The following is a 10,842-nucleotide window of genomic DNA, read 5'->3' on the forward strand; positions in this document are numbered from 1 at the left end:
TACTAAAACTAAAATAGCAGTTTTATGAACAAACCTTCAAACCATAAGGCACTTGAAATGATGAGAAACTGAGTTAACCACAGGGAATGCACACATTGTAGAATCTATTGTCATACAGAAGCTTGGTCTACCCCTTGACATTAGTGATGTTTATAATGGGTGAAACTAATTCTTGTAAGGTTTTCTTTGACAGAGTAGACATATCTCTATAAATTTATGCAAGAACACCCCCTATCTCTCAAAGCATGACCATCAGTCTCTTAATTTGATCCTCACCTCATCCTTCATCTATTAAGTCTTGGATAAATAAGTTCTACACATGTAAATAACCACCACTCCTAGATGCTCCCCCCCCCCAGTTAAGAGCTAAATTTGTTTTTATATTTTTTTATGATTTGAACTTTTCTAAACTTCCTTTGAAGTAACGTGTATTGGAGTGACATTCAGATTGAAGTCCTTTCTTTCCATCATCCCTGATTACTTATGGAATGGAGACTCGCTGAACAGTTTAATATGAGAGGTCATTTTACTTAAATATTAAAAATAATAGAAAGCAGAATTACAGTGAAAAAAAATGAGTTGCCACTTTAATGGTAATTATTAAAAAATACTATTCCTGGGCTGATATATTTAACAACAACAACAAAATAATTCTACTGATACTTCCCCTAAATTTGAAACATATTCCTGAACATGAGATCATTTTCAAAGGCACTGGATCTAAATAACACATATATCTATGTTCATATGCAGAACACAGCCTATCTTAAGCTGTTTGTATTTTCAGAGCTTTTCCAAGTACTGCTTTAAAGCTATTAGGAGCAAATTAACCCAAAAAAATGGGCTGCAAAAAATACACCTTCCCTGAAAATGGGAGGAATGCCCATTTATCATGTCTTTATAATTGTAACAATGAACTCATTTATACTGAATGCTAACACTTTGCCTTACCTGGTGTATATATCAATATAAGTGGAAAATGATGCTGATTTAAGGATGATAGACCAGAATGAAATTAACATCTAGGTTTTGAAGAAATGCTTTAAACGTTATAGTCTGACATCTTCTTTCTTTGTTAAGAGAGATCCTGTGCTGGTCTTCACACACCGGAGGAGATCACTTACATGTTAGAAATTTGGTTATGAGAAGGCACTCTAGTTTTCCAAGAACAATAAGCCTATTTTTAATGGATGGCTATGCACACAGTGTCTTAGTTAGAAAGTGTCCCATGAAGTTTGGAGGAATAAGATGTTGACTCTACCCTGGAGAACTGAAAGGGGTTGAGATGGTGAGTGAGGAGCAAGGCTCAGAACAGGAGAGTGTAATGACTTACCTGCAACACTTTGGTCAAATTGTTAAACAGAGCTTGGCCAGCACTCACTTTGTATTTGACGCCTCTGACTGTACCATTTTTGCTTAAAATGTTGACTCTTCTCGTACCAAAGGCCTTCTCACTGGCTGTCCTGGCTAATACCAGCAAGTTATCCTGGTCTTTCTCATGGTCGCTATCTTCTGATCCAATGTGGCCATTTTGCTGTCTGTCAGAGTCACTTAGTCCATCTATCCCACAGACACTGGCACATTCGGAATCCAGGGAGCCTGGTGGTTGTCCATCCTCATAGACCTCTTTCAGAACTCTCCCACTGTGAGATGAGGCAATCCGAAACCGGACTTTCCGTGGCCTGTCACTTTCTGGCTTTGTTTCTCTTCTTAGCATGGTCACTTCCACCCACATGAACAGCTTACACCATAATGGATCTGCTGTCAGTTCATCCCCTGGCCACAGCAGCAGCAGAGCTGAATTCCAGGGGCAGTAGCCCTCCTGTGACAGCGAAAGAAAAGAGGAGGCCCAAGGACATGAAGTGTGCCTTGGCTATCAATAATGGATATGCATGTGTGCTATGGTTACCATTAAACTAAAACCTGCAAAACGATCCCAGCCTTTAAATATTAAACATCCATGGTGGACTCTGACAGACCAAGTGCAAGAAAGTGGCCTGAGATGAGACAGAAAATAAGTCTGTGTCAAAGACATAAAAGGCTTGAATGTCGAAGCAAATGAATGGTGCTGCAACGATCTTAGCAGAAACAACTCTACAGTTTACTGTCTCGAATAGAGGTCAGAAATATAATGTAGAATCAAATGTGTAGGATACAGGAACCCAGTCTTCTCTGAGTGCTTGTTTCTTCTCCCATTCTCTCCAGGCAAAGGGACGGTGAGCATGCTACATACCCACACACAACCAGCAGGGTTAATTCTAATTAAGTTGCTGGTTAGTCTGCATCACCACTGCATAAGGCGAATTTTCAATACATCTTCATATTCGTGGTACTTCGCTCAAGGCAAGCTTTGAACGCACTGTAAAATTGAGAACTTGAGGATGGTTGTGTTCCTACTCTGCTAGCAGGGAGTATTCTTTCTGATCCAGGGAGGGGGTTGGAAAGGAGATGTGGGACAACAAAGGAAGAATGGAAAATCCTCCAAGCCTGCCAGATCAGCTACAGTGATCCCGGTGATGGGCACTGATAGATTCTCCTTCCAGTCACTCCCACGTAGAGAAGGTCCTCTGTCTTTGCTTGGTGTGTTTTCTATCACCCTGGCAACACACAAGGAGCCTTTCAAGTTGTAAGCTTGTGCTGAAATGTTACTATCGTAAGCTATCTGCATCCCAGAGAAGAGAAGAGTCAACTAACCCCTACTTCATTTTATGGTCATTTTTGTAAGTTCTTACCTAAGATTCTTATTTATACTATTTTTTAAAATTCAGAAAATACTTAACAGAAAAGATGGAAGACAAAGGGCACTAATAGTCTCACTGGACACATTGAAAATCTGTGCATATTCCAGTGTGTAGAGTAGAGGATTGCTTGGCTGGATTGCTTGGCTTTTTTGTTTTTAAGGAAAGAAGTAACAAAGTGATAGCATTGGCCATTAAAATATGAGCAAAAGTGATTAATCCTTTACGGACCAGAGCAGTTAAGGCAGAGGGTCTTCTGTTTGTAATCTCTGAGAAACCTTAGAACATATACTGAGACAGTACCACCCCTTCTCACATTGGCTTGGTCATGTACTGATTGTGTGCAGGCAACGACACCTGCTGTGAGTTCATGAGCCTTCAGTCTTGACATATCCAGAAGATACTGTTTTGTTCCTGTCCTCCTTGACCTCTAGTTCTTATCCTCTTTCTTCCCCTTTTCTTCAAAGGTCCCTGAGCCTCGCAGAAGCCATGTGGTACCATTTGTGGCTAAGCCCTCTGTAGTCATTGACTCCCTGCACTTGGACCAGTTGTGAGTTTCTCCTTCAACTACCATCTGCTGCACAAAGAAACTTCTGTGATGAGGTCTGAGAGGTGAACTAACCTATGAGAAGACAGAGATAAATTTATAGAGGGTTTGATACTACATCTATTTATCAAAATAACAGTTGGTAGGTTTACCCTTGTGGTCTGGGAGCTCCCTCCCCAACCTCCTGCACCTTGAGTTCTTGACTAGATTTTCTGTACCACTAGTTGAGGTACCATTGACAGTTAATGGATTCTGGGGAAGAGAGATTGCATTTCTTTTAAGAGTGTAACCCTGGTAGATCAGCCATGCTGCTGTTGGATGGCCCCACACTCAGATGTTCATGGACAGCACAAACCAGAGTCAATGGCCTATTAAATTTAAAAAGGAAAGAAAGGGCATGATAAAGTTGTTGGGGTATCAAGATGGTGGTGGATCTGGGAGGAGTTAAGAGAAAGAGTTGGTAAATATGATCAAAATGCATTGTATTAAATTTTCAAAGAATTAACAAAAATATTATTAAAGAAAAAAATCACTTATTAAAAGACTAAAGATAATACACTGAGCCTGTCAGAGTAAAAGAGAACTTTACTATCATCACCACTGCTGTGCATATGATTACGTTTTGAGAAATTATATCATGTATTTATAGTATAATGTGTGAGTACACATATGTGTGTGTGTGTCTATATAAGGCCATAGAGTCAACTGCAAATTCATACTGCATTTACAATCTTACTTTTCATTTAACAACATACAGTACCTTCCTCTGCCATTAATTCTGAGAAATACGAATTCAATTTAATTCAAATTAATAATGCTAGTATCCATACTTTTCCCATTTGCTACTGTATATTCTGGAAAGTCCGGGCGTCAAGATGTAACATGCTTATTTTTTATATTATAGTAAATATTCGCCTACTAAAGTCCCTGCTAACTCTGAGTCTCAGATCATCCTTGAAAGGGAGATGACTCACTTAAAATAATTTATAAAATATTATACACATATATGCACCTACGTACATATAACACACTTGTTGCATGTATGTTTAAGATGTTCTAAAATTTCTAGTCATTCTAGCAACCACCCACTGTCTTATTCATTATCCATTTTCAAGGATACTTTTATTGCTTGTCACATTTCAATCCTTTGACAGCCCTGTATGTTTCCTCATCATGAATTTCTTTTACTTCCTTCATATGTACACTTGTAATTATTCATTTAGCAATATTTATTGAGCACCTACTAAATATCATAATTTCTGGATCTAGTCTACATAGGTGAATAAACATGATCCTTGTTTTAGGGTAAACTGATAGCATATAATTTAGAAATGAAAATGTAAAAATGAATGACAAAAAATACAAAAGTGGATTCGATGAAAAACGACATTGTGCAGAATTCTCCTTTAGACCAAGTGTAAATGAGAAGCCTTCAGGAAGAGTAAGCATTATGCTGGAGTCTACCAAAATTAAGAGATACTGATGTGCAAAAACTTGAGAGGCAGAGATGGAGGTACCTTCAAAACTGTGGGAATATATGTAAATGTCCTTAAAGAAAAAAACAGTAGGCTTTCTCAGAAAATTAAGAACATCAGAGTGGTTGAAGACAACTATAGCTCTCATTTTATAAAGCTCTTCTTAAAACAGGACTCTCCCAGGTCCACATAACCACCCTTGTGAAATTCACAAATAATCAAAAAATATTATGTTTAAAAAAAAACACCAAAGCAAAAAACCAGGGCTCTCCCTTCCAAGCCTAGACTTTAATTTCCTCTCTAGAACCTGAAGTCATGGAACAAGTCATATTACCAACCCAGGAACATATCAAGTGTTGGTATGCTTAATATCAATGGCATGTTTTCATTTAAAGTAATTAGCATAAATTTTAGAGTTCTGCAGAGTTGAGGCTGTTCTATACATCAAAGAAGGACAACTAAGAAAATTACTATTATATATAAATCCAATTCTTAAATATCTTTTCTTCACTTACTAGTACAAACACTAACCTAGGAGATGGAGCTAAGCCTGAATGTTCCTTGTTTGTGTCAGGTTTTGTTACTGGGATATCCAACAATGTCTTAGTTATAGAGACATAACAGCATCAGAAGAGAATTGTTAAGACTGTCCTGATTTGAAAAAACTTGCTCCTCACCACTCTTCTATGTCTGGTTACAGTTTTGTGTGGTGGATAGTCATTTTAGCCATGTCCGTGGATTTGCAACACCCTGAATCACCGTAAATGTAGCATCCCACGATGTGCTGCAGACTTTTAGGCATCACATACGCTGTTCACGTTTTTTCTCTAGTGTTTTTGAAAACACTAGAAGCTGGTAACTAGCCATGAGCTAATTATGAGCTAAAACCTCCAAAGCTCTGAGCCACGGAAACCTTTGCTCTTTATGGTTAGCTCCAATATTTATTATGATAACAGAAAGCTAACACAGAAACAAAAAGCAGTTTTTCCAGACCAGAATTTGGAAGCTTGGGAGACCAAGTCCTCAGAATGTCATTTCGTTTCCTGTGCTTAGGATAGACTCATAGAAAGTGTAGAATTTCCAAACCTTTAAGTAAAATGAGAATACTCTTATTAGAGAGTATCCTATTGATAAACTTATATACAAAAATCTCTAACTTAACACAGACTTCTTGTGTTATTTTATGGCTGATTTTTTTTAAATAACTAAAATTTTAACATGCAAAACCTTGTACCAGGAAATGACATAAATTAAAAACGAATAGCCACCAGAACCGAGGTTCTTATAAATTACAATGCAATTTTACAGTTGTATTGCTTCCTTTTGTCCCGAGAGCATGATGAAGCCCCCAGGCATTCTAATTCTATTAGCCTATCATTGTTGCCAAGGTAACAGGGACTATTGATGCTGCTGTCTGAGAAAAAGGTTAAAACCGGCAGTGAGAGGCAAAACAGAGGCAGAAAGCCAGAGGAAACCTGTGCTCATTTGGGGAACTGAAGATGTTTTTGCTCTTCTGTTGGAACTGCTGCTTTTACTTTACAAAAAATTGAGGTGTTTTTGTTTTTGTTTTTGTTTTTGTTTTAGAACAGAGGAGTGAGAGGTACCTAAGGTTAATAGGGAAGGGCCAGCCCATTGTAGTTGGTGCTATTTCAGAGCTGGTGGTCCTGAGTTCTATAAGAAAGCAGGCTGAACAAGCCATATGAAGCAAGCCAGTAAGCAGTACTCCTCCATCGCCTGCCCTGCCTCCTGCCTCCTGCCCTGTTTGAGCTCTTGTCCTTGATCAACAGTGAGTGGTGTGGAAGTGTGAGCTGAAAAACCCTTTCCTCCCCAAGTTGCTATGGTCATGGTGTTTCGTTGAAGCAACAGTTACTGTAGCTAAGAAAGCGACCCTGTGCACACACCTAAACTAGATATAGTACTATAGAACCAGGATTCTTTTTTTTCATTATGTACTGCCCTGAGGTAATTCTGGCCAAAAAGTCTAGGCATGCAGTTTCCTTCTACATGAAAGACATGTTATGTCTCGTAGTTGGCTTTTCAATATTTATATTTATTTATATGTACTATATGCATGCCTAGTATCCAAGGAGATCAGAAGAAGGCATTATTGGATTCTCTGAAACTGGAGCTATAAACAGCTGTGAGTTGTCATGTGGGTGCTGGAAACAGAACCTAGGTCCTCTGCAAAGGCATCCAGTGCTCATAACTGTCTTCAAAGAAGTTTGTTTCTCTTCCTTCCTTCCTTTCTTCCTTTCTTTCTTTCTTCCTTTCTTTCCGTCTTTCTTTCCTTTCTTTTTTTTGTCTATAACATAAAATTGCTTAGCAGGTCCATTTTCCCTCTTTCTTTAGTTTGTCCTTTTATTTACTCAAAGGATAAATGTATTAAGATAAATGTATATTGATACAGTCAAGGTTTCATTAGTTACTTCTAACCGAAGGCTTATTCATGAGTACCCCAAGACTGATAGGAAGCAGATGCCCACTCACACACATGATTATTAGAGCACTTATTCTGATACTGTGTGGAGCTGTGAAAAACTGGAAGAAGCAATTCTGCCAAATACTTTGTAGAAACTGTAATCAAGGAAATAAGTTCCTTCATAACCCAGACATATACTTAATACACGGCACTAGCTTTGCATAAGATCATTTAAAAATAGAATAGTTTCTACAGGCAATAACATAGTGTTTATGTAGAATAAAACAAATAAAATAGAAACAAACCCATTCACCAAGCACCTCTATGTATTTCTTTTTTTTTATTTTATTTTTTTCTTCTCAGTTACATTTTATTAACTCTGTATCCCAGCCGTATCCCACTCCCTCATTCCCTCCCAACCCCACCCTCCCTCCCTCATCTCCACCGTGCCCCTTTCCAAGTCCACTGATAGGGGGGGACCTCTATGTATTTCAAGCTGGTAATGATAAAGTATATATATACTATTCCATCGCCATTTTATTTTATTTTTTATTTTTATTTTTTTACAATTTATTCACTTTGTATCCAGACTATAGCCCTCTCCATCATCTCCTCCAATTCCCACACTCCCTCCCTCTTCATTCTGCATCCTCCTCCCCTAGTCCACTGAAAAGGAGGAGTCCTCCTTCCTTACTATCTGACCCTAGCCTATCAAGTCTCATCAGGACTACCTGGATCCTCTTCCTCAGTGGCATGATAAGACCACCCTGCCAGCGATAAGTGATCGAAGGACAGGCAAGAGAGTTCATGACAGAGACAGCCCCTGCTCCCCTTACAAGGAAACCCACTTGGAGACTGAGCTGCCTAGGCCCTAAATCTGAGCAGGGGGTCTAGGTCCTCTCCATGCATGGTCCTTAGTTGATGCATCAGTCTCTGCAGGCCTCTCTGGATCCAGAGTTTTGTCTTTGTTGATCTCATTGCGGAGCTCCTGTCCCCTCCTGGACCTTCTATCCCCCACCCTCTTCTTCCATAAGACTCGCTGCATTCTGCCCAAAATTTGGTTGTAAGTCTCTGGAGCTGCTTCAATCCCCTGCTGGGTGGAGTCTTTCAGAGGACATCTGTGGTAGGCTCCCATCCTCTTCCCTCTCTTCTACCACTTTCAGGGTCTTTCCTGTCTATTCTTCTAATATATACTCACTTATAAGCAGATATTAGTCATCTAGGATAAACATACAAGTATCTACAGACCTAGAGAAACTAAACAACAAGGAGGACCCTAGGGAGGATGCTTAATTCTCATCTGCCTCCATTTTAAGTCTAGCTCCGTACAAGGCTCCACCACCGCTGCAGCTGGCACCCAAATTCGCGCCAACACCCCCATGCTGACGGTTCTGCCACCATTAAGGACATGTATAAGTACAGCAACACTGAGGAACTCGCAGAGGGATCCAAAATCAAGGCGAACAAGAATCATCAGAATGATGGTAAAATGTTTATTGGAGGCTTGAACTGGAATACAAGGAAGAAAGATCAGACTGAATATTTTTCTCAATTTGGGAAAGTTGTAGACTACACAATGAAAACAGATCCAGGCACTGGAGGATCAAGAGGATTTGGATTTGTGCTTTTCAAAGATTCTGCTAGTGTGGATAAGGTTTTGGAACTGCAAGAACACAAACTGGATGGCAAATTGCTAGATCCCAAAAGGGCCAAAGTTTAAAGGGGAAAGAACCCCCTCAAATGGTTTTTGAGGGTGGACTGAGTACAGATACTTCAGAAGAGCAAATTAAAGAATATTTTGAAGCCTTTGGAAAGAGAGAAAATATTGATCTTCCCGTGGATACAAAAACAAGTGAAAGAAGAGGGTTCTGTTCAATCACACACACAGATGAAGAGCCAATACAGAAACTGTTAGAAAGCAGATACCATCAAATAGGTTCTGGGAAGTATGAGATCAAAGCTGCACAACCCAAAGAGGTATACAGGCCGCAAGAGCAACAACAGAAAGGTGGAAGAGGTGCTACAGCTGGTGGAAGAGGTGGTACTAGGGATGTGGAAGAGGTCAGGGCCCAAACTGGAACCAAGGATTTAATTACTATCATGATCCAAGGATATGGAAGTTATGATAGCGCCGATGGTGGTGATCGAAACAATGGTGTCTATGGCGAATATGATTATACCGGGTATAACTATGGACACTATGGATATGGACAGGGATATGCAGACTTCAGCAGCCAACAGAGCACTTACGGCAAGGCATCCCAAGGGTGTGGCAACCACCGGAATAAAGGAGGACGATGGAAGAAAGCAGGAGGTGTGACGAGACCATTTTACAGCACGACACTGAAGATTGCTTGGTCTTCTGTTGACCTAAGATGATTATTTTGTAAAAGTCTTTGTGTTATATGGGGCACAACTGTGTCCCACTGTACATAGCTCCCAATGAGTTTCTTTGTTTTTATTTTGTCCTTTGCCATCTGTGTTATGATTCTATGTGGATTTGTGTTGACACAAATTTTTATCTGTATGATTTCATGTTAAACCTCAAATAAATGCTTCCTTGTGTGAAACAAGTATATATGTGTGTTTCCATATGCATGTATATATCATTGAGGGGTACATAGTGGTAACAGGCAATGAAGGGGAACAGGGAAATATTGTGTAGATCACCAAGGACAATATCACAAAGAGGAAATAATGAACTATATCACCCTAGTGCACCCAGAAAAATAAATGTGTCATTACTTCGTGGCTGAGATCATATGCCCAGCTTTTTCAAGTGAGCTCAATAATGCATAATTATTCCTTGGAATTTTTATCATCACATCTACAGAGGTATAATTTACAAACATAAGATCCACCCTTATGGGGAAAATGAACTCCACCCTTGTAATACTGTATACTGGTGAATTTTAACAAAAGTTAGCTTTTTAGGTGACTTACTACTAGCAGCTGTCTGCGTAAAACCTGGAGTTTGTTTTTCTTTCCATTACACCAAAAAGCTTAAACATTACTCAAAAACTTTCATTCACTGCAGCTTGCATATTAATACTATATCATTCCATTTGGGGTCTTGAACATTAATTGCTTCAATAAATGCTTCTATAGCTACAAGTAAGAGAGAATTCTTTGTCTTGTGAAACAATTGCATAGAGAGAAAATGTATTGTTGGCAGTGAAAGAGCAGAAGAAGAGATGGAAAATAAAGACATCAAAAGTCTAACACTTTCTTCAGTGATATTTAATTCCTAGGGTTTTTTTTCTGGGTACCATTTGACCCATTTTTAATGTCTAGTATGACAATATTTCATATATTTAAAATTATGCCATTCTAAAGAGGGTAACAACTTCTGATTCATTCATTATTTCCTTTGTTCTACATGCCATGGTAGTTTCAAGGATCCAGGGAAGCTTCTGGAGGAACCAGGAGCAGAGACACACAACTATCGAGGCACATGACATAAAAATAAAGCTGGAGGGTAAGACAGATGAGCTATTGTTAGCCAGCTGACACAATGTCGCTATTGTGGGCATAGGATGATGTATGTCATATGAGGTCAGCCACCCAGACAGTGCGTGATAGTCCCATAGCTGCTGGGATATTGTCCCAAACTATGCTGGCAACAGCTTGTAGTCTAGCATAGAAATCAGATCTCCCTACCTA

The 10,842-nt window shown here is 39.2% G+C and overlaps 1 protein-coding gene and 1 pseudogene across 1 annotated transcript in view; one reads left to right on the forward strand and one right to left on the reverse strand.

The window, feature by feature from the left end:
• The window catches only part of Grxcr1 (glutaredoxin and cysteine rich domain containing 1), a 105,728-nt gene extending 104,011 nt beyond the window's left edge, over positions 1-1,717 (reverse strand). The window contains exon 1 of the mRNA XM_055629452.1: positions 1,334-1,717. Within this exon, the coding sequence (XP_055485427.1) occupies positions 1,334-1,717 (384 nt within the window). The remainder of the gene's footprint in view (positions 1-1,333) is intronic.
• A 6,763-nt stretch (positions 1,718-8,480) lies between these two features.
• Positions 8,481-9,558, forward strand: LOC129692722 (heterogeneous nuclear ribonucleoprotein D-like; annotated as a pseudogene).
• The last annotated feature ends 1,284 nt before the right edge of the window (positions 9,559-10,842 follow it).

This window comes from Psammomys obesus, unplaced genomic scaffold (genome assembly GCF_907164565.1).
Source record: "Psammomys obesus unplaced genomic scaffold, mPsaObe1.curated_primary_1811, whole genome shotgun sequence".
NCBI lineage: Eukaryota > Metazoa > Chordata > Mammalia > Rodentia > Muridae > Psammomys > Psammomys obesus.